The following is a 25,681-nucleotide window of genomic DNA, read 5'->3' as shown; positions in this document are numbered from 1 at the left end:
GAATTCCGTCACGTTCATTAGAATTATTGTCAACTCCATTTTATAGGGCCAGTTTGACAATATCATCAGTATTCAGTTCTTGTATGAATAGATCTTCTACATATTCTGTGCATGTTTCCTTGTCCTTTGTTTCCGTTAAAGCTTTAACATTTCTATCCTTTCATTCCAAGTTTCACCTGGAATTTTCTTTTGATGCATCTAATTTTCTTGTAAAGCTCCCTCGCTTCCTTCGTTTTGTTACTCTCTATAACATCTTTCTAATGTTCCTTTCAGAAAACTTCCTTGTCTCTTCTAGCTAATTTCCGAAATTGAATGTAATTTAATCATTTATGATCTAAACCTTTGAGTTTTGCTTTCCTTCGTTTTTCTGCAGTATGCAATGCCTCACCCAATAACCGTCTACACATACTGTTATTGTTTTTCTTGCGCCGTTGTTTTTCTGCTGCCTCCTTGACAGCATAGGCTACTTTTATCCACAGCTCTTGTGGCTTTTTGTCTTCTAACTGTAATGCATTAAATCTGTCCTTGACTTCTATTCTATAATCAGAATGTATCGGCCTGCTTTTAAGGTTGAAGCTGCCACAAGGCGATAGCTTTGGCTACCTCCTTTAATTGTAGCCGGAATTTCGCAATTAAGGGCTCATGATCTTATCCCCACTCAGCTACAGGTGTTAGTTGACTGTATACCACTCTTAAACCTCTGATTCCATTGTAGGTAGTCAAATATAATTCGGTATTGGCCGTCTGGCTCTCTCTTAGTGTTAGACATCATTTCGGTAGCTGTATGTCTGTGTTAGTAATAACCAGCGAATTTTCTTGGCAGAATTCTAGGAGTCTCTGTCCTGCCTCCTACCAAGACCAAATTTTCGCGTTACATCTTCTACACTTTCATTTCCCACTGTTGCGTTACAGTCTCCAACTATGACATTTTTGGTGTCAACATTAGTAATTCTTGCTAATCTACAGAGAAATGGTCAGTCACGCCCTCATCAACATCGAGGTGGGTGCGTAAACTTAAACAGTTGTACAATCTGATGGACATCATTCTACGTTTTTATAGTTGCACCCCGTTACAGCTTGCTTCTATGAGGGCCAATCGTTTGCTTCTACTGTTGTCTTCTCATAAATAGTATACCGTGTAGCCATCTGCACCAAATCCTCCCACGCCAACCCACCCCATTTCATTTATTTTTCTCTTTTTATCACTTCCAGATTTTCTTGGTAGACGGATCTCACATTCCATGTTCGCACAGAGTGCTCCCCTTCCAACATCCAACTTTCTTGAAGGCATTCTCAACGTGGTTCGCCCCGGAGATCCGAACGGCGGACCTCAATCTCCGAAACGTAGAAAGCTAAGTAAGCCCATGGGGTTTTCTTAGGATAGTTTCGGTGGTGCTTTCCCGTTGCCTGCCACTGACCTCCAAATACCTTCCGCTCACCGACACAGTTTCCCGCTGGGGTTGCTTATTCAACCTTCCACTGAACTGCTCGGATTAACAGGACCACCGCATGTAGGTAGCAAGCTGGAGATATGAGGTGTTAGACGCTAAGTGAACTCTCTTCCTGGGTCCTTGTAATCGTGTACCAACCCCATTTTTTGCGTCTGAAGGTGTTTGCAGGGACTTCCCCGCCCCCCATTTTCTGGGCCCGTTAGTATATTTAATGTTAAATAAAACTGTCTGATTTAAATATTATGTTTCACCGAATGCTGTAAATATTATTTTAGTTTGCTTGACGTGCTATTCCAAGTTAAAGCAAATATGATAGTGCTTCTAAGCGAGCAGGAGAACTTCGATAGTTGATAGCATAGTGTGGATGGTTTATGGAATTTTATAAGGAGTAAATATTCTGTATAAATTGGAGAGAAGAGTGTTAAGTGCATCAACTGCATAGGACAAAGTGGAGTTGGAGTTTCGAGATACAGTGGAGTTACAAAGACTGATGTTACGTCGTTGCGTAAAGGCGACGCCCTGGAGTGGTTTCGTGAACTTTATATCGAACTATCGTTCATTAAAAGTATTCAAAAACTGTATAGAAGGAATTCAGAGAAGATGATTTAAGTCGAAGACCGGAAAGAAGCAATTACTAATGAAACTCAACGAAGAAGAAAAACGTCGAATATGAGTTGTATCAAAATGATCTTCACAACTTTGATTCCAGATCGGGGATCGGTAGAAAATAATGTTTACACACTTACAGATTTTCATTGTTGTTGTTACATTTTCTAGAAATTTCGTCGTTGACGAAAATCCTCCCACACTCCACCTGAAGCAGATGGCAAAATGTATGAAATGGTTCATGGAGACCAAATCTAGCACCCAGGTCTAACTGAATTTTTGGGCACGTTATAGGAGCTTACCACCATCACGTTCGTCTATCGGACAGCTTATGTGCCTACACGGTGCAGCTACTCCACGCGCTTTAGCCTGATGACAGGCCAAAGCGCTGAGGATCCCCATTTTAGCATGGAAACAGTCCACGAGAATCCAAAGATGAACGTGTCGTTTGGTCTGCTTCGTGACTGTGTGGTGAGACTGCTTTCCCCTGCAGAGGCGTCAGTAACCTCAAATGTTTATGTATATGTCTTGGAAGAGTTAGAATTTCCACAGATCGAAAAACAGCAATTTGACTTCATGCTGCAGCAAGATGGAGCGCCTACTCACTGGACTTCGATCGTCGGGAAGGATATGTGATCCAGGTCGCTGGTCTAGCAGAGGGCGTCTCATTTTCCGGCTCACAAGGTCTCCTGATACAACCCCATGAGATTTTTTTTGACAATTGCGTGAGGGATGATGTCTACCACACTTCTCGAAGCTGCAGTTACATACTTTGGTGGAGACATGTCCGGTCGGTCATGGAAGGAACTAGAATATCGCTTAGGAATCCTGCATGCTATAGATTACGCACACATCTATCTCTGTTGAGCTGCTATTACGACGTTAAGCGAGTGTAAACACGCCGCAAACTGCACCTCAGTATGCATTTGGCAGACTTCGCGATTGCTTCCGTTGCTAGTATTTGTAATGCGCCGTGCAGATTAGGTTGACAACTCATACGAACAGCGAACAGATTAGAAAAAATCCACATTTTCAGTCCTGGTATACCCAGTCCAATTGACAGCGAACAATGTATGGTACACCGCACTGTATGTGATGTAACTTGTCCGAAGATCAGTTACGATTTGTCAGACGAACCACTCTTGTAATATCCTGGCCAAAAGTGAACCGTGGTTCCATCGTTTACAATGAAGGATTCACCACAGAGTAACTAATGGCTGATCTCCGAAGGAAGAGTGCCGCTGACAAACACAATACCAGTCTGAACATTGACACAATACTAATTTCGGGCTAGATGGCAGATGTTAGATATCGTAGTTGGAAAAGTTTTATGGTAACTCATCTGACTTTAACTAACAAGAAGAATTCCAGAGTTCCTACGATAACCAACACCTATGAGACTAGTTAGGCAGGCATTAAATAAATACAAGAACGTTGAAACCTGAGTATGCTCTCCTCACTATGGATGCAACTTTCGTGTTCCACAAAATAACAACTGACGCCAATACGTAGACACCACGTGTCAACGACACTCTCCGAGTATTATGATGGAAAGACGCTAATAGCGATCGACTGACCCGAAATTAACCAACAGCTCTGCTCACTGAAAAAAGAAAAAAAAGAAAAACCTCCGTCAACAGTCACAACGACGTAACGCATAATCAATATGATCAACAGCATTAATTAATATTCTATCATCTAGCACTGCTGAACTATACAATGCATCACTACCACTAACAAACTTTTACGACTGGTGATAGCAGAAGCTAGCTTTCAACGTGGCTGGTGCCACCACAATGCTGTCGGCTGGTTAAACTTACGTGTAGTCATGTGCACTCGCACAAATAACACAACGACGTCCTTCTTGTACGGAACCAAATTGACGAACACCAGTAGAGCACTATTCCGGTTCAATGTGAGCATACACGACCTTGTTTAATAATCCTACAGGCGTATTATACCTTCATGAAATATGTTGTATTTGTTTGCCATTAGTTTCTGAAGCAACGATATTATTATTCCGTCTTATCTACATTGCGTGCGAACTAGCGACTGTATTACTCGCAGCCTGGCAATTCATGATTTTATTTCAATGTTCCAAATCCGTTGCGAACCTATTCTTTCGTAATGTTGTTTCTCTTGAAGTATTTGTACTATCTTTTGTTTCTCAAAGATTCCTTGTTTTACCACCCAAGTCCGACTCAATACAGTTATTATTATATATTTCTCAAATAACGTATACCTAAATCATGGGTTTAGTGTTCATTAAAAAATGACGATCATTCCACTTGGGACCTGTGGAATGGTACATTAGCTTGTTTGTTTTAGTTTAAATATTTGTCATGTATTGTTGTTTTTCTGACATGTTCCACATCCTGGAGGACCTCCTCACTACGGATCAATTGGAATGAAAGTAAATCTAATCTAATCTAATGTATGAAATGTGCATAAATTCAGTGCCAGACTGTGTAAATGTTGCTATCTGAAGTACCTGCTTCACAGGTGATGGAAAAGGCACATTAGGTAAACTTATTTGAAACATAATTTAGCCTTGATTGCTATCATGAACGGTTCTTTGAGGTCAATCGCGCTCAGTGTTGGGTGATTTGCTTTGGAGGATGAACACACAAAGTGTTCCAAGTGAGGCTAAGAATTAAATTAAGTTGAATTGAATTTTACTACTGAAATAATCTTAGAGTTTGACTAGTGATACTGTATTAGTTTATGGGTCCCCACCATATTCTTCTCATATTACAAAGATAATTGGATTATTATTGCTACTAAAGAAATCTGCTGTAGTTCTAAAGAAGGGAGTATAAACAATGTAATTGTGAACTTATTTAATTATGCCAGTCAAGTCAGAAGCCCCTCCATGTCCAACTTTAGATAGGTGCTTCCTGAAGTAACATCTCATACTGAGTCACTTAATGATAGTGACTGTAACTGTTATTATTATGAGTTGGGTACAATTTGCTTTCTATGATTACTGGTTTGTGCGTTAATGGTAACTACTGCTACTCACAACTTAGATTGCCCTGTATTCGTGTGTATCCAGTGTGCTATTCAAAGGGAGTCTTAATGAAAGTGACTACAACAACTAATATTCAATTTTCTTGAACGTAATATTTCAAATTAAAGTGCCTAACTGGGTTGGCGACAGTTGTTTCATTAGTATGAACTTTTCTACTTTCATGGAACCCCTAAGTTAAAGCCTGTTTAGTTTTTCTATTAATTACAATATACTGTAATTTACTGTCCGATACCTTCACCCATTAGACAGACGCACAGGCAAAATTGAAAATCCTCTCAGAGTGTATCATTGGTCAGTGTCATAGTAAGTGAGTGTTGTAACCTAGCTATCTTCTGAATCTAAATTATCATGTGCTCATATAGCAGTCACGTTGGGCTGCCAGGCAGACACAACACCTCTCAGTACTAACCCAATCGATTAATCTCCAGACCTCGAGACTGCCTGCCGAATCTATAACAAATTAATTTCAGTTAACTTGTCGGAGTACATTATTAGTGATGACGGAAAAGAATTCAGAATCAAACTGCGACATGTCAGTGTCCTGTTAAACATCACTACGACCGACCGTTACCCGTCTGCGTCATAACAGTAACTAGTCACGCTTCCTTCCTCCAGGATCGAACTCAGAACCATTTTACGAAAAATCTTAGAACGGTGATTATCCGTTGTACATATTAAGTTCATTCTCAGCAGCCTTCGGTAACGTTTCTGGTGGCCAGCGGCAGTATTTGTAGCGTCGCTTACTCGCGCTGGTACGCACTCGCTCTGATGATGGAGCGTCTCTGCTGTGACATGGTTTTCGTCAGCTTTTTTCTCTCGGTCTTTAGATACTATAACATGTGAAAAGAATTACAAAGTTTAAACATCCATTATCTTACCGAGACTAAGATGAGTCGGCTCCGTTACGTAATGCGAAACGAAAAAATCGTAACAATTTATTTATTTATTTATTTTTGCACGCGCGCGTTCCATATTCTCCGACTTTTATGTGGAAATGTGATAAAATTTACTATAGTGAGTGTTTCCACAGCATAATAATCTCATCACCACGTAAATTGACTGGTTGACTGCTTGTACTGCAATTCTACACAATTTCTGTCTCTATTTGGTATAGAGAACGTCGATTGTGATGTGTTGTTTGTATCGAGATGGTGAAACGCAGACGGAAGAAACATTCGCTTCTTCTCTAGGCATGAGAGAAACACATACGATTATGAGTATTGAAGCCTTTGTTGACTTTATAAAGTACGATGATGATCTGGAATCCGTTATATATTACACATCGGTATTCGTTAAAAAATGCGAGTGGGACAACCAGTTGCCTCTATTTTTCACGTAAAATTCTTTGCAGACGAGATAATTTTCTAGTTACTGAATGGTTTTCAGCACGTCCCTGGCTCAAGTTTCAGCTCTTTAGAGACATAATTTTCACTTTTTATCTTCGGAATTATACTGTGCAAGCGATCGGTAGCATGCTGCTATGTGATTGATATCGAGAACAGTCGCGTAAATGGTATGAGATTCTGTCAAACCACGTGAAAATAGATGCACTTCTGGAAATTTTCACACGCTACTCGATGGTTTCAGCACAAAATTGTAACAAATATCGTAGTTTTTGGATATATGAAATGGGATATTGCAGCTGATACCGGTTTAGAGATCGGTAAATTAAGTCGCGCTAACCTCGCGGGGAATAGCTAGTGCTGCACGTATACATGGGGCATGTGCCTGTTCTTAGGATCTGTTTGGCTTCGCGGTGTGTTAACAACGATAGGATATGGTGGTACAGTCGTTTGTGGTGATATAGTATGGTAGGAGATCGGTTTCACGCCGAAGAACCCAAGCTTTCCACAACATTAGCAGTTCAGTGTAGTTGCCGAAGTGTCTTTGGCGATAGGTTCTTTATTTCATAATCTGTAGACCACCTTTGCAGGTTGTAACTGTCAGTGAAATGCAAATATGACTGCCACATGTTTTTCGATCTGTACAAAATAGTTTTGCACTGTAATTCTCGCAAATACTCCATGCGTAAAAAGTGGTGGACAGTGCTTCCACGCCAACAGCAGGAACGTGACGGGAAAATTCAGTAAGAAGTAGTCGGAATGCCCCATTCACAAGGAGTCCCATGACGTCAGAGAGTCACTTGATGTCTTCTCTGATCGAGTCTTCACAGATAAGTGGAGGCAGACCAGCCTCCTAGGTGGGATGCCGTCCCCCTCAGACCATTGTGGCTTTAGATCATCTCTAGATAAGCAGTTGTATGACAACAAAAATTCACTGAAAATTTCTGCCATGTTTGTCGTCTATAGGACAGTGCTTCGAATTCTAGGAGAATCTTTAGTTCTCATTTTCCCGTCTGTGCTTAGACACCAGTGTGGCTCGGGCTCTGAGCACTATGGGACTTAACAGCTGTGGTCATCAGTCCCCTAGAACTTAGAACTACTTAAACCTAACTAACCTAAGGACATCACACACATCCATGCCCGAGGCAGTATTCGAACCTGCGACCGTAGCAGTCGCGCGGTTCCGGACTGCGCGCCTAGAACCGCTAGACCACCGCGGCCGACACCAGTGTGGGTTTTCAGTTGTAGAATTGTGCTTCAAAAAATGAGGGAAATAAAAAATAATCACTGACCCCAGCATCAAGTATTAACAATATAAACTAAGCCCACTCAGCGTTTCAGAAAACTGATGAACACCACAGCTGCTGCAGGACTCCGAAAATATTTTCTCTCTCGCAGTGCCTTCAAACAGGCAGCTGAAACTCCAAAAGCTGTTAGCGTCCTGTTTACAGTTACAGAGATATTTGATTATCTATTTCGCGTTGTAGATAAAGACGGCGTTGTATGTGGAGTTGGAGTCCACCTGTTACTAGTTCTGAGTGGTACTGTGAATTTTTTTCGCGCAGGACAACACCACTTGTGCTGACTTCATCGGTTTCTGAGCTGTATTGTGATTTTAGAAATAAATAAACTGTATTAAAGCAAATCAACAATATTCCGCTCTGACATGGCTCCTGCAAATTGTTTAAATAAACAATATCTAGACAAACTGTTCAAACAATACTCCAGTGCCTTAAATTGCTTAACCCACTGTGATTGACGATATATTAACCTACTGTCGTGTCATCCTCCCAGTTATAACATAGAGTGCGTGATTTTTCCACCATTATTTTCTGTCTGGGGAGAGGGGAGGGGAGAATGGGAAAGGGCAGGGATTCCTCTGAAGGGTGGTGGGGAAGTGGACACGTGCTGGCCAGGGAAACCCTTGATATCATCAGGGGGTGGGAGCAATGTAGTAATTTGCATAATTAATTCGATGTCTGTTTGACATCAAAAGTGTGCTCGTGCTTGCCTACTCATTAGCTGTATGATGGAATACCGACGATGAAAATTTGTGCCAGACCGTGATTCGAACAAAATTTCCCGCTTAACGCTAACTGTCGCCTTACCATTTGGCTATTCGAATACGACACACAGCCACAACCAAACTTTAATAAGCCGTCAACAAAGTGTCTACAACCTGTACTCTTACTCCATGATGTATATTCCCGACCAGGGAAGACGTTTTACTTGGATGTCGCTTGCCTGTTGTTGGCAGATAAATACGATATTGTGTGCATATCCGAGGGAACTTCGCTCCGCAATTCGGAATAACACAGACACTGCAATATCATATTTATCAGCCGAGACAGGGCATGCGATTTTCAAGCAAAATGTTTCCCTTGTTCAGAAATACGCATAATGGATGTACGAATACAAGTGGTAGACAATTGGTTGACGACATATAAATGTTTGGGTCTGGGTATAAGTTGTGCTCGTATAGCCAAATTGTAAGGCGATGCTTACGATAAGCAGCAAATTCTGGTTAAAATCCAAACCCAGCACAAATTTTCTTTGTTGTCGTACCATCATACTGCTGACGACGGTCGTCCACATCAGCCAATTGTGAATACATTTCTTGTATTTCATAGCGACTGTAGTCGCCGCAATGCCTGTGCCTTCGGACATGTATGTAAATTGTAAAGTGACAGCTCACGATAAGCAGGAAATCCGGGTTTGAGTCCCTGTACGGCACAAATTTCCTTTGTCGTCATTTCGTGATACAGCTGACGGTTCGGAATAACGCAGGCACTACAATATCGGTTGTGTAGTTGTTTAATTTTGACTGCGCTATATCCAAAAAATGGTTCAAATGGCTCTGAGCACAATGCGACTTCATATCTGAGGTCATCAGTCCCCTGGAATTAGGACTACTTAAACCTAACGAACCTAAAGACATCACACACATCCATGCCTGAGGCAGGATCCGAGCCTGCGACCTTAGCAGCAGCGCGGTTCCTGGCTGGAGCGCTTAGAACCGCTCGGCCATATCGCCCGGCCGCTATTTCCACAGCAACTCATTTGTATAATAAACTTGAAGAACCCACCGTAGTGTCAGGAGGGATTTATTGCAAATCGATCTTTATGCCTATTTAAGTGGATTACTTGAGTTACGTTTTTCGAATGTGTTCGTGTTGTAAAATTATTTTTGTCTGTGCGTGGTTCAACCATTTTTCACCGTGTAATGTGATTTATTTTAATTTCTGTATATTGTGATAGCTTTTAATAAATTGATGTCAAAACAAAAGAGAAATAACTCCAATAATCCTATGAATAGTATAATGTAATTTAATTTAGCTCGACGCGGATCAACAATCAGCAAAGTAGCTCACTACTCAGGTTGGTTACGGGATTATAAATAATTAATTGTCTCTCCCTTGAATCATCGCAGATATTCCTCAACATATATCAAAAGTATATTTAAAACCCACGTGTTTATGGCACCAGATAATATTTCGTAGGTCAGTTCAATCTGAACCCGTAACTACAGATCGTGGTTTCGTCTCGAATACCAATATAAGATAACAAGCGTAATCTTTTGCAGATGAATTCTGTGACTAGGGCTTTCTGCCTGGGTTGTTATCTCGCAACCTTGAGAAAATCTGAAAATGGAATATATAGCTCGTTGAATCTGAAAGAAAGTTTAGTGTCCTAACCGGCGGCACGTCTCGAAGATGAGGTGAAAGGAAATTACTAATTATTTTGTAGTATCCCACCTAGCAATGCTCAATGTTCCGTTAAGGCCACGTCTACTCAGGACACTAAAGGTTTAGCTTTACAAACCATTATATACCATTCACAAATTTTAAGTCATGAACAACTATATTTTAGTTTCGTTCATAACTTACATAGACTGTTACAGCGAGATGAACCTGAGACAATCGTTCTTTCCTTTTCGAATCCAAGAACAGAAGAAGACCAAAAAAAAAAAAGTTCAGTCACTGAATCTCGAATGTCCATGGAATATATTGCAACACAATGCATTTGTTTAATCTCTGGCATAATCGTCAGTTATTCATACAATACTTATCACTACATGGAATTTATAAATTTCAAGTTCATGGCCACCCCAGGAGATACAGTACAATCGAAAATTCCAACGGCTAAGAAGTTTAACTGCAATCGTAAATTTTACGGTAATCAGCATAAGCGTGTTGTTGGAAATACTAGGACTACAACTTTGCTTCCACCGTTATTTCTCGAAGTTCTGGGCTTTATTGTGAAAAACTTTGAAAAAAAATATGATTCATAATACTGCCCATCGCTGTCTACATCTACATCTACATCTACATCTACATGGATACTCTGCAAAACACATTTAAGTTCCTGGCAGAGGGTTCATCGAACCACCTTCACAATTCTCTACTATTCTAATCTCGTATATCGCGCGGAAAGAATGAACACCTGTATCTTTCCGTACGAGCTCTGATTTCCCTTATTTTATCTTTGTGATCGTTCCTCCTTATGTAGGCCGGTATCAGCAAAATATTTTCGCATTCGGAGGAGAAAGTTGATGATTGGAATTTCGTGAGAAGATTCCGTCGCAACGAGAAACGCCTTTCTTTTAATGATGTCCATCCCAAATCCTGTATCATTTCTGTGACACTCTCTCCCATATTTCGCGATAATACAAAACGTGCTGCCTTTCTTTGAACTTTTTCGATGTACTCAGTCAGTCCTATCTGGTAAGGATCCCACACCGCGCAACAGTATTCTAAAAGAGGACGGACAAGCCTAGTGTAGGCAGTCTCCTTAGTAGGTCTGTTACATTTTCTAAGTATCCTGCCAATGAAACGAAGTCTTTGGTTAGCCTTCCCCATAACATTTTCTATGTGTTCCTTCCAATTTAAATTGTTCGTAATTGTAATACGTAGGTATTTAGTTGAATTTACGGCTTTTAGATTTGACTGATTTATCGTGTACCCGAAGATTAACGCGTTCCTTTTAGCGCTCATGTGGATGACCTCACACTTTTCGTTATTGAAGGTCAGCTGTCACTTTTCGCACCATTCCGATATTTCTTCTAAATGGTTTGATCTTCTGATGACTTTATTAGTCCATAAACGGCAGCGTCATCTGCAAACAACCGAAGACGGCTGCTCAAATTGTTTCCCAAATCGTTTATATAGATAAGAAACAGCAAATGGCCTATAACACTACCTTGGGGAACGCCAGAAATCACTTCTGTTTTACTCGATGACTTTCCGTCAGTTACAACGAACTGCGATCTCTCTGACAGGAAATCATAGAACCAGTCACATAACTGAGACGATATTCCATAAGCACGCAATTTCACTACTAGCCGTTTGTGTGGTACAGTGTCAAAAGCCTTCCGGAAATCCATAAATACGGGTTCGATCTGAAATCCCTTGTCAATAGCACTCAGCACTTCATGTGAATAAAGAGCTAGTTGTGTTTCACAAGAACGATGTTTTCTAAACACATGTTGACTGTGTGTCAATAAATCATTTTTTTTTCTGAAATCCTGCTGCATATGGACGTTAACGACATGGACCTGTAATTTAGTGGATTATTCCTACTACCTTTCTTGAATACTGGTGTGACCTGTGCAACTTTCCAGTCTTTCGGTACGGATCTTTCGTCAAGCGAACGGTTGTATATGATTGTTAAGTATGGAGCTAATGCATGAGCATACCCCGAAAGGAACCTAATTTGTATACAGTCTGGGCCAGAAGACTAGCTTTTATTAAGTGATTTAAGTTGCTTCACTGCTCCAAGGATATTTACTTCTACGTTACTCATGTTGGCAGCTGTTCTCGATTCGAATTCTGGAATATTTACTTCGTCTTCTTTTGTGAAGGCCTTTCTGAAGGCTGTGTTTAGTAACTATGCTTTGGCTGCACTGTCTTCGATAGTATCTCCATTGCTATCGCTCAGAGAATGTGTTGATTATTTCTTGCCGCTAACATACTTCACATACGACCAGAATCGCTTTGGATTTTCTGCCAGGTTTCGAGACAAAGTTTCGCTGTGGAAACTGTTATAAGCATCTCGCATTGAAGTCCGCACTAAATTTCGAGCTTCTGTAAAGAATCGCCAATCTTGGGGATTTTGCGTCTGTTTAAATTTGGCATGTTCGTTTCGTTGTTTCTGCGACAGTGTTCTAACCCGTTTTGTGTACCATGGAGGAAACACCTCCGTCGTTTGTTAGTTTATTTGGTATAAATCTTTCAATTGCTGCCGATACTATTTCTTTGAATTCAAGCCACATCTGGTCTACACTTATATTATTAATTTGGAATGAGTGGCGATTGTCTTTCAGGAAGGCGTCAAGTGAATTTTTATCAACTTTTTTGAATAGGTGTATTCTTCGCTTATTTTTCGAGGATTTGGGGATTACAATATTTAATCTTGCTACGACAGCCCTGTGTTCATTAATCCCTGAATCGATTTTGATGCTCATTATTAACTCAGGATTATTTGTTGCTAAGAGGTCCAGTGTGTTTTCACAACCGTTTACTATTCGCGTGGGCTCATGAACTAATTGCTCGAGATAATTTTCAGAGAATGCGTGTAGCACAATTCCGGTGATATTTTATGCGTACCTCCGGATTTAAACATGTATGTTTGCCAACATATCGAGGGTAAATTAAAGTCACTACCAACTATTATGGTATGAGTTGAGTACGTGTTTGAAATCGAACACAAGTTGGTCTTTTTTTTTTTTTTTTTTTTTTTTTGAACCTTTCAGCAAATGTATCATCTGAATTGGGAGGTCGGTAAAAGGATCGAATTATTATTCTATTCCGGTTGTCAACAATGACCTCTGCCCATACTGACTCACAGGAAGTATCTACTTCAATTTCGCAACAAGGTAAACTACTTCTGATAGCAGCAAACGCGCCTCCGCCAACCGTGTTTGGCCTAACCTTTCGAAACACCCTCAGGTTCTTCGCAAATATTTCGGCTGAGCTTATATCCGGCTTTAGCCAGCTTTCAGTGCCTATAGCGATTTGAACATCATTGCTTTCTACTAGCGCTTGGGTCTCTGGTACTTTCCCAACACAGCTACGACAGTTTGCAACTGTTATATCAATGGTTCCTGTATCTGCGATCTTCCTGTGTTCAGCCTGCACCCTTTCTGACTGAACTACATTCTCCAATCTTTAGGACAGCATACGAAACCCGTGGTGGAAGGACTGGGCGTCTTTTGTGGGGATCCATGAATCTTTTCAATTTTGCACTTGTTCATATGAGCGGAAGTGCTGGTCAGCCAGACTGTATGCCACTGATCGAAAAAGGTGGCAGGCAGAGAGAGCAACGTATGGAGAATACGGCGGGATGATTAGGACTTCTCATTTTAACGTTTCCATGTATATTTTGACGGGTAGGGCTCGAACGCATCAATTGCTTTCGATAATGATATCCTGTGACTGCGTTCGTCTGTTTCAGTAGCTACTAAAACGTTCTGTCTCGCACCACCATGCCGGTCTTCGACATCAAAATCTTCATTCTTAAGGCGTTGAAAACATTCTCTGCACGTTCTTCCGCTAATAGTTCCCTCATCATTGGTCTTACCCAGCATTTTAAGAGCCACAGCCGCAGATCTCTTCATGTTAAAGCAGAAAATTAAAGCTTCCCGCAAATGGCGAGAAATGGTTACGTACATTGACGTACTTAATCGAGAATAACCTTATGATGCAATCACAAATCGACTAATATTTATACCGCATTATGTTTACAGATGCCTAAGCTTATTGTATTACAACTATGACCAATCACCCGAACCCCACTTGCCGCTGCTGCCGTCTACTGCAAAACGGCGGAAGCAAAGTTGAAGACCTAATAGTAAAAATGAAGGAGTGAGTTTGGCCTAATACTTCGCTAGGCAGTGCTTCAAAATGCACATGCAATCATATTATGAAAAATGAACAAGGTGTTGGTGTTGAAAACATTGAAAATAAAGTTTACATTTAAATTAGTGATTTTTCTATTTGGAAATTAACAGTGGAAAATTTACTTACGTTTAGTGAAGACCTAAGTGAGAGAAGAGGAATGCCCAGCATACTTTTAGTGTGTAAAGGAACGAAATGTATAGTGACATGTTCTGGACATGCACAAAACAGTGAAGCGAACATTCGCCTTGTGTATTCCATGAGGTATATTGGGAAGAAGAAAAGCTACCCAGACATTCAGTGCTATGATGGATCTCCCACCTCCATTTGTGAAATTGGTGAGGTATTATAAGCGTTTGCATAATGCCCTGACGGGAGTCAGTGAAGCATCAATGCAGAGAGCTGCGAGAGAAACTGTAGATATTTGTCAGTCTCTTGATACTGTTGCTGCATTGGACGGTTCCTGGCAGAGGAGGGTCCATACACCGCTAAATGGAGTTGTCACAGTTGCCTCAGCAGATGCAGGCAGTGTGGTGGACTATTATTCTGTGAAAAAAAAACGCTGCCAAGTTTTTCCACTAATGTAAATGAATACAAATGCGACAGAAACTTTGAAGGTTTCACTCATGGTATGGAAAGCAAGGGTGCAGTCTGTTTTTTTAGTAGGTTAGTTGTTAGACATGGTGTACAGTACACTCACTACCTTGGTGATGACGACTCTAAAGGCTTCAATAGTGTAGTGGCAGGTAAGCTACGCAGCGGGAAATTTTTTTAAATGGAATGTACAGGACATGTGTAGAAGAGAATGTGGTGAAGACTTAGGAAACTATGCAAGCAATTGGTGAAGAAGGCAGACTCATCAAATCTGAAATAAAAAGCCTCACAGAATATTATGATTTAGCCAACAGGAGAAACAGCGAAAATGTCACTGATATGAGAAAAACAACTCAGGGAGCACTGTGTCACAGAATGTTCGCTGATGAGCATCCACAGCATGACTCTGCCAAAAGGAAACGCTTCATGCTGTGAAGCATGTGGACAAACACACACATATTCACACCCACGGACAGAAAATGTTATGGTAGCTCTAAGGCCAATATATATAAACCTGGCAGATTCTACACTTCTGGAAAAATGTTTACGTGGCAATAGACAGAATCCTAGTGAAAGCTTCAGCAGCTGCATGCAAGAACGCTTGCCCTAGCCTGTTTTTGCTGGCGTGTCATCTTTTCAGAATGATGTGATGGACGCCATAATATGTTTTCATGATGGAGTATCAACCAGATTAAAAACCATGATCAGACTAGGCATCAAAATTAGGGAAATCATGAAAATGGGGCTGCTACGAAGGGACAAGCAAGATGTCGCTGAAGTTGAAAATTCTGCTGACAACATACACTCCTGGAAATGGAAAAAAGAACACATTGACACCGGTGTGTCAGACCCACCATACTTGCTACGGACACTGGGAGAGGGCTGTACAAGCAATGATCACACGCACGGCACAGCGGACACACCAGGAACCGCGGTGTTGGCCGTCGAATGGCGCTAGCTGCGCAGCATTTGTGCACCGCCGCCGTCAGTGTCAGCCAGTTTGCCGTGGCATACGGAGCTCCATCGCAGTCTTTAACACTGGTAGCATGCCGCGACAGCGTGGACGTGAACCGTATGTGCAGTTGACGGACTTTGAGCGAGGGCGTATAGTGGGCATGCGGGAGGCCGGGTGGACGTACCGCCGAATTGCTCAACACGTGGGGCGTGAGGTCTCCACAGTACATCGATGTTGTCGCCAGTGGTCGGCAGAAGGTGCACGTGCCCGTCGACCTGGGACCGGACCGCAGCGACGCACGGATGCACGCCAAGACCGTAGGATCCTACGCAGTGCCGTAGGGGACCGCACCGCCACTTCCCTGCAAATCAGGGACACTGTTGCTCCTGGGGTATCGGCGAGGACCATTCGCAACCGTCTCCATGAAGCTGGGCTACGGTCCCGCACACCGTTAGGCCGTCTTCCGCTCACGCCCCAACATCGTGCAGCCCGCCTCCAGTGGTGTCGCGACAGGCGTGAATGGAGGGACGAATGGAGACGTGTCGTCTTCAGCGATGAGAGTCGCTTCTGCCTTGGTGCCAATGATGGTCGTATGCGTGTTTGGCGCCGTGCAGGTGAGCGCCACAATCAGGACTGCATACGACCGAGGCACACAGGGCCAACACCCGGCATCATGGTGTGGGGAGCGATCTCCTACACTGGCCGTACACCACTGGTGATCGTCGACGGGACACTGAATAGTGCACGGTACATCCAAACCGTCATCGAACCCATCGTTCTACCATTCCTAGACCGGCATGGAAACTTGCTGTTCCAACAGAACAATGCACGTCCGCATGTATCCCGTGCCACCCAACGTGCTCTAGAAGGTGTAAGTCAACTACCCTGGTCAGCAAGATCTCCGGATCTGTCCCCCATTTAGCATGTTTGGGACTGGATGAAGCGTCGTCTCACGCGGTCTGCACGTCCAGCACGAACGCTGGTCCAACTGAGGCGCCAGGTGGAAATGGCATGGCAAGCCGTTCCACAGGACTACATCCAGCATCTCTACGATCGTCTCCATGGGAGAATAGCAGCCTGCATTGCTGCGAAAGGTGGATATACACTGTACTAGTGCCGACATTGTGCATGCTCTGTTGCCTGTGTCTATGTGCCTGTGGGTCTGTCAGTGTGATCATGTGATGTATCTGACCCCAGGAATGTGTCAATAAAGTTTCCCCTTCCTGGGACAATGAATTCACGGTGTTCTTATTTCAATTTCCAGGAGTGTAATAAAGGAAGCCATAATAACCAAAGAAAGAAATCTGAAGATGAAAAGGATGCTCAGAATCAACAACACCACGGAGCTGGTATATTTTGAACTGTTATCACTGAGAATAAAACCAACGTTTTTGCAAACATAGGTATCATAATTTCAATAGTAAAGCTACTAAACTAAAAATTATTCATCAATAATAATATAGTGCTCGCCTACAAGTGAAATACACTACTCAACAATGTAATAAATATTTTTAGCTGGAGTATGTCACACTTTCTTAAATTATTTGGAGAGAAATGACTTCTAAAAATGTAGTTTTTAAAAATAAACAAAACATCAAATTGGCAAATATTTCTGGTTTATGTTTTAACAAGTTAATGGTTGAAAGAACAAAATTTGTTTTGACTTTGTGTCATGAACAATGTGGGAGTACTGTGTACCTAAAGTAAAAATGATATGTAATTCCGTGCGCAAGATAGAAATCAGCGTTCACTCCAATATGTCTTCCACAGTTTTTCAATTTTTTCACATTGTGGTCAGAATATACTAGTTATATGATTAAAGTTTCATTCAACTATCTATTATAGTTTACGAGTTATTAAATTTCAAAATGATAGTAAAAACCACAGGCTATGACGTCGATGCCCCCATAACATTTCCTGACCTAGTTCCAGGTGCAGAATGTACGGAATATGTTCCATCGTTTGCATGAAAGCTACTTCCTTTTTGTTTTGAGAACAAAGACGACCGTATTTCGTAGCCGTCCAAAAGATGACAAGCGTCCCTTTATTGCTTCTTCGCGAGTTCTATTGCTGTCTTACGTATGACACCTGACATTCCTATATTCATTAGGAAGTGCAGAATGCTGGTTCCAGACATCCTGCTGCGGTGTCTCGTTGAAAGCAGTACATATGTGCTCGGCATGAGCACATTACTTCCAGAATAACACGGAGAAAAGGCTGACACGCTGATTACGTCAGGTCGCACTCAACAAACCCTACTAGTAAACCTGAGTATGACGTTCCACTTGGTACACACGTACACGTGGAGTAAGCTATTGAGATGAGGCTACAGTCAACCTATGCTACAAGAAACTTAAATGTGTTATAGTGAAGTAGTAACTATCCTTGAAAAATTATGTGAGATAGGAACCTACCTTTTGGCACCATTATCTGAAAACGCGGGACGCCTCGTTGTCGATAAATAATTCAATATACACTAATAAGCTAGACCTTTATGACCACCGAACTACTGTTGATATAAACCATTCCAGCAGTCAGCAGTGTCATCTGGCGAGGAGTGACTGCTAATCACACTCTCGGTTCATGCAATATCAGTGAGCGAGATTTCCCTGTATAGATTGGGGAAGGCCCATGGTCTATTTGAGTTTGATAGAGAATAGATTGTGATGGCCCGGAGGCTCGGCGCGAGCATTCCAGAAACTACACCACTTGTCGGGTGTTCGAGGAGTGCTGCGGTGAGTGTCTTCAACACGCGGCGACACCAAGGTGAAACCACGTCCAGACGTCGTGGGATTGGGCGCAAAACACCTCATTACAGATGTAGGACGCCGTAGGCTGGGCTGGCTGGTAAAACGGGACATGCGGTGAACTGTCGTGGAACTAACATGAGACTTTAATGCTTGGCAGAGAACAAGTGCGTCTGAACACACAGTGCACCGAACACTCCTAACTATGAGTCTCCGCAGCCGACGATCCATGCATGTGTCAATGTCAACACCAGGACACCGGCAACTACTACTGAAATGGACACGTGACCATTGGCAATGGAGGTTGGTGCAATGGCAAAGCGTTGTATGATCTGATGAATCCCGATATCCTCTTCTTCATACAGATGGTTGGGCGCGTTTCCGTCGTCTTCCAGGGGAACAGATCCTTCACATCTGTACTGCGGGATGGAGACAGGCTGGAGGCGGCTCAATTATCCATTCAAGTGGACCTCCATGGATCCAGTGAAGTTGCTGCAAGGTACCATGACGGCCAAGGAGTATCACACATTGTTTGCAGACTTTGTATAACCCTTCATGGCTACAATGTTTCCCGACGGCAGTGCCATTTTTCAACTAGATAATGCATCATGTCTCAACTCCAGGAGTGTGATGAAGTGGTTCGAGGAACATAGTGACGAGTTGCTATAGATGTGCTGGCTCCCAGCTCGCCAGATCTGAACCCAATCGGACACACCTGGGATTCGATTGAACGTGGCGTCAGAGTCCATCGGCCCCCTCCCCGAAATTTATGGGAATTAGATGACTCATGTGTGCAGATGTGGAGCTAACTCCCGCCAACAACTTACCTCTGCCTCACAGCTTCCATGTGACGATGTGTAGCCGCTGTCATCCGTGCCATATGTGGACATATTGGTTATTAGGTAGGTGGTCGTAATGTTCTGGCTGATTAGCGTATGTAGGATGTACGTTAGCTTGCTCTCATAAAATAGTTAAGAAATTCAGAACCTCTTAATATACCCGCCGTCCGCGGATAGGAAAATCTCAGAGTGTGAGTTACAGCGTTTTTATTTAAACTAAATTCCTTCTTCAAAATTTACAAAACAATATTCGTGAGGTAGGACTGATCCCCCAAGCCTACCAATAACTAAATCAGAGATTCTTCCCAACATAAACTGTCTGTAGTAACCATACAACTTCACCAAACCAAGCCCCGAGCGTCTTGTGAAGAGCAGCGCGGAGTCCACGTTGCCGTCACCTGAGTCCGACGACGGGTAGAGGCCCTGCGAGGATGGCTCCGGTACGCTGGCGGCGGTGGGCGATGACGTGGCGGCTACGATGGCACCAGTGGGCTCGCTCGGCGTGAACTGCCTCTCCAGGCTCCTGCGCCAGCCTAAATGCTGCTTGGCTCTATTTGCAGTCACGTGTCGAGCGGAAGGAAAGAGGTCCACGGCTGCAGGGACCTCTTGCGGCGCCGTGGACGCGTCCTGGTGGTCTCTGGGAAGCGTCTATGTTTCCGGGACGCCCGGCCAGGCTGACCCCTACTCGGTCCGGGGCCCGCTGTACCGGTCTGCTTCGCGGGAAGAGAGAGTTGCAGGCGCTTAATCTGGACACAGTACCTCTCATAGAGAGAAAATGGTGAAAAATGTGATTTATAAGCTGAGACATTAGTAGTGCTAGCCCAATTAAAGTAACTCTTCCAAGTAATATGGTTTTTTTTTTTTTTTTACGAGCTATTTCGTACGTGTTGTATTAGCCCAGTCAAATGGTGGTTTTCCCGTAAAAAAATTGCAGAAGTTTTGCCTCAGATTATCTATGTGTTTTATGGTGTTCTAAATCTAAATTTCATGTTTGGTGCCTTTTAGGGGGTCCGCTTCACAACTACAGAAAAGAAGTGTTCCTACTTTTTTTACTTTTTTCTAGTAGACGGTAAAAAATTTGCGGTTTTCGTAGAATTATCAGCCGGTACAAATTAATGTACACAATATTTCCTATCATATGCACTAGTCAGGTTTGATTTTATAGCGAGCCGTATCGGGGATAGAGCGCGCTGAATAGCAGAGATTTTTTGCCCCTACTACGAAAACGTCAAAAACGCTCATTTCCAGCAGCTATAACTCAAAGAATATACTTGTTATCCACAAAAATCAATACACCAAATGAAAGTACGTTAAATTTCCTGCAAGAGATATCTCGTAACATTTAGGGAGTAAAGCGAAAAATGGCTTCTGCGCTCCATAGCCAAACGTCTCCTCCCACCTGGGTCTCCCGTGGACTCTGTGCTTTCGGCGTATTACATTTAAAAGCGGTTGTTTTGTATAAACTGATTGGAAAACATGTTAGATGAAAACATTAACAAATTATATTTACAACACATTTGGTACAAGACACTGAATAGAAAGATAAATTTGAAATCCGTATATAGTAACATACATGTGTCATGAAATGAGTGAACGTCAAACAAGGATTCATTCATCACTTCAAGTTGCTTTTCCACCTGGAAAAGTAAGAAAGAATTTAGTGACAGAATATGGATGCAAAAGACAAATAAGTTGTAAAGTGAACTATCGATATATGAAGAAGTACTTGTTGTGATGTCATCATGGCAGTGTTTCCACTATTCTCTGGTTGGTTGTCCGTGGCCCAGGCGATCGTTCTTGGGCACTAGAAGTTCCACGGTCTTGACCATTAGAAGATCCAGGCGAAGTGTCAGGAGCTATGGAATCTCCAGGATGAACAGTGCATTATTGCTGTTCTTCAACTGGAAAAAAGTTCTAATTTAACGATTAATGCTATGATAGAGAAGAACTGATTGGTAATAATTATAATGCAGCGAAATATTACATGAATTATTACCGTCTGCGACATCAGATGTTTTTCACAGTGGAACTGCAAGAGTCACTTCCAGGTCGTCTTCGTCTTCTACATCAGAACTGTCATCATGTTGCAGTACGACCCTTTACATTGCTGACACAGTTTCGTGCAGAACAGTCCTGCACACCTAACTCAAAATCTACATCGGCAGTCTGTCTTGCATTTGCAATATTTAAGCTGAAGAGGTATAAAAGTTGGTTAGATTTTGATCACTCTCTTCGCGCCTTATAGAGGACGCGCGCATCTAGCGCAAAGAGGGTGAAAAAATCTAACAAGCTTTTATACCTATATAAGACCGGTGTTTTACATTTTATAGCTAGTTTGACAACGCATGAACCTGTGTTCAGTGTATGCCGCCTTTAGGTATGAACTATATGCACTTGGCATAAATACAGTTAAATCACTAATAAGCGTGGTTAAATATTGCTCTTATTTTTTAGCTTTTAATATAATTTTTTTTCATTCTTTTAGCATCTAAAGATGGTTATTGTATGGTCAAAACCGGTTATGACTGTGTCATAAATATGTGATTTAGTCTGATATTCGTCACCGTCCACCTCAGCGTGAAGGGGTACTTCGTTCCTTGTTTCACACGCCACACGTCATGTCAGAGCTTGAAAGTTCGTTAGCCGAGTCGGCCCCTCTCGAAGCGCCTTCCGTCGCACTGATTGGAGTTACGACAGACCAACTTGAGTTGCATAATCAACCAATTATGAACTGGGTGAGTGACGAAAATACCGAGGTGGCACCAAAGTCTATTGCCCTTTAACCTTAAACAGAAGCCATTTCAAATAAGATTGGTCGCATTTTGTGAAAGTTCGACGTGAAACGCGATTTTCGCTCAATATCTAAGATTAGAAACATTTTAGGACCAGTAAATAGTCTAAAAGGTATATGCTGAGACTCAATCTAGATATAGTGGGGGTCAGTGACTAAAATGGAAAGAAGACCGAATTTCTAGTCACACGAGTACAGCGTAATACCAAGAGCAGCACAAAATGGTATAATGGAAGTGGGATTCAGTATGAATAGCAAAGTGGGGCGCTGAGTGAGTTACTGTGAGCAATTCAGTGACAGAGTCCTTCTTATGATATTCGACAGCAGCGTATCACCGACAACGATAGTTCACGTATACATGCCGACGTCGCAAGCCGAAGACGGATAAGTAGCGGAACTGTATGAGGATATTGAACTGGTAATTAAGCATGGAGAGGTAGACGAAAATCTAAGAGTCCTGGAGGGGGGGTGGTATGCGGTTGTAGGGTAAACAGTAGTAGAAAAGGTTACGGGCAAGTATTGGCTTGGTACTAGGAATGAGAGAGGAGAAACACTAACTGAATTTTGTCATATATTTCAGTTAGTAATAGAGGATACTCCTTTCAAGAATCGCAAGAGGAGGACGTATTTTTGGAGAAGGTTGGGAGATACGGGAATATGTGAGTTAGATTACATCACGGTCAGGCATAGATTCCAAAATCAGATACTGGATTGTAAGGTGTACTCAGGAGCACTTATAAAATCATGTCACAATTTATCAGTGATGAAGAATAGGCTGAAGTTTAAGAGACTAGTCAGGAAGAATCAATGCTAAAAGAAGTGGGATACGGCAGTACTAAAGGATGGTGAGGTACGCTTGAAGTTATCTGAGACTACAGATACTGCGATAAGAAATAGATCAACAGATACGTCAGTTGAAAAGGAATGGATTTTCTAAAAAGGACAGTCACTGAAGTTGGAAAGGAAAATATATGTATGAAGAAGTTAATTGCAAAGGAACCGTAGGTAACAGAAAAATATTTCAGTTGATCAACGACAGAAGGAAGGACAAAAATGTTCATGAAACTTAGGAATGAAATAAATAGAATTTCAGGAAAGCTAAGGTGAAATGGCTCCACCAAAGATGCGAAGGAATAGAAATATAAGTAATTCATTATAGCGTTTATTAACGATTATGTCAACAGTTGTAGTATTTACATTAGGCGACTAGTTTTGAACTTTATAGGTTCATTTTAAATTCTAATACAGATCAGGATTGAAAATGAGTCTTTAAGGTTCGAAACTATGGCCTAATATGAACATTCCAACTGCTGACGGAATCATTCATAAATGCTTTAAGGAATTTAATAAAGTTATTGATTCCCTGTCAACAAAAAATTGAAACTGAAGATAGAAAAGATCATCGGTAGGACTGATTCAGTACATAGAAAATTCAAAACAACCTTTCGTGAAATTAAAACCGAAGGTGGTGGCATTAAGAGTGCAATGGAAATTCCACAGTTAAATGGAGAGGAGAGACAGTATAGGTGAAAAGAGTAAATTGAAGGCCTTTGTGAGGGAGAAGATTGTCTGACGACGTGATATAATAAGAAACGTAGTCAGTATATAAGAAACAGGGGGTCTAGTACTAGAATAAGAATTTAAAAAGGTTTTGGAGACATAAGATGGAATAAAGCAGGAGGAATAGACAAAATTCCACGTGAATTTCTAGAACCACTGAGGTAAGTGGCAACAAAATGACTACTCACGTGGCTGTGCTGAATGCATGGGACTGGCGACATACCATCCGACTTGAGAAGAAACATAATACACACAAATCCGAAGACTGCAAGACGCAACAAGTGCGAGAATTATCGCACAGTCAGCTTAACAGCTCAAACATCCAAGTTGTCAACAAGAATAATCTACAAAAGAATGGAAAAGAAAACTGAGGATCTGTTAGGTGACTATGTGTTTGCCTCTAGGAAGTATAAAGGCACTAGAGAAGCAATCTGACGTTGCGGGTGACAATGGGAGCAAGACTGAAGAAACATTGAGACATGTTCTTAGGATTTGTCGACCTGGAAAACGCGTTTGATGATGTCAGATGGTGTAAGATGTTCAAAATTCTGAGGAAAATATGTGTAAGCTATAGGGAGAGCCGGGTAATGTACCATATGTACAAGAATCAAGAGGGAACAATGAGAGTGTAAGATCAAGAAGAAAGAACTCGGATTAGAAAGGCTGAAAGACAGACTTTCGCCTCTAATCTATACATCGACGAAGCAGTGACGGAAATAAAAGAAGTGTTCAAGAGTGGAATTAAAATTCATGGTGAAGGGATATCAATGCTACGATTCGCTGATGACATTATTTTCCTGAGTGAAAGTAAAGAAGAATTACATGATCTGCTGAGTGGAATGAACAATCTAATGGGTACAGAACATTGATTAAGAGTAAATCGAAGAAAGACGAAAGTAATGAGAAGTAGCAGAGACGGGAACAGTAACAAACTTAACCTCGGGATTGATCTTCACGAAGTAGATAAAGTTACGGAATTTTACTACCTAGGCAGCAAAATAACCAAAGATGGGCGAATCAAGGAGGACATCAAAAGTAGACTAGCACTGGCAAAAAGGGCATTCCTGGCCAAGAGAAGTCTACTAGTATCAAATATAGAGCTTAATTTTAGGAATAAATTTCTGAGAATATGCGTCTGAAGCACAGGGTTGTATCTAACAAGGGGAGGGGGCCAATTGTGAAATTCAGATTCGATTCATACTGCGCATTATAAAAGCTCATGGCCAGAGGTGTAATGTGGCAAAGCACCAAGATGCACTTCTCAGCCGTTGTCGAGAAAATCGACAGTTAAAAGAAACCGTTGCGGTGAAATACTCTCTACGATTAATAATTTTCTACAGCGTCGTGGCGCCGCGGTAAGCGCTCGGGTTCGTAATCCGAAGGTCGCCGGATCGAATCTCGCGCCATGCAAACTTTTTTTTTTAGTATTTGTTTTTTGTAATTCAAATATAATATATATATATATATATATAAATTCCCGGCAATCAGTTGCAACAATTATGCATATAATAAGTTGTTGAAAGTCGTTTGTCGTGGAAAAACTGGCGACTTCGAACATCATTATGTTTTCCGCAAACAAAGTTGTATTTCACAAATGTTATTAATTATCTTCATAATGTTATCCACGTATAGTTAACGGAAGACGTAGAAACGATATTCCGAAACGAATACGTATAGCGTAAGTCAAACGTTCGAATTAGAATAGAGACACCACGAACACAAATTTGCTGTGGCAGGTATGAAATATAAACTCCGTTACTCGCTCGTTACACTTGAAGGACAGATGTTGAATGGGCCGAAACGAGCCGCCGCATAACAGCGTAGTTGCGTGCTAACTTCGGAAGAAGGTAGATGCTCTTCCAAGTCCTT

At 41.8% G+C, this 25,681-nt stretch overlaps 1 protein-coding gene across 1 annotated transcript in view; it reads right to left on the bottom strand.

Moving 5' to 3' along the window:
- Window positions 1–323: 323 nt before the first annotated feature.
- The window catches only part of LOC124775139 (putative uncharacterized protein DDB_G0271606), a 114,989-nt gene continuing 89,631 nt past the window's right edge, over window positions 324–25,681 (bottom strand). The window contains 2 exon segments of the mRNA XM_047249979.1: window positions 324–503; window positions 19,804–20,098. Coding sequence (XP_047105935.1) covers window positions 324–503; window positions 19,804–20,098 — 475 coding nt within the window.

The sequence above is a fragment of the Schistocerca piceifrons genome, chromosome 2 (assembly GCF_021461385.2).
Source record: "Schistocerca piceifrons isolate TAMUIC-IGC-003096 chromosome 2, iqSchPice1.1, whole genome shotgun sequence".
Lineage (NCBI taxonomy): Eukaryota > Metazoa > Arthropoda > Insecta > Orthoptera > Acrididae > Schistocerca > Schistocerca piceifrons.
Note: the sequence above shows the minus strand (reverse complement) of the source record. Positions and strands in the feature narration are given on the sequence as shown.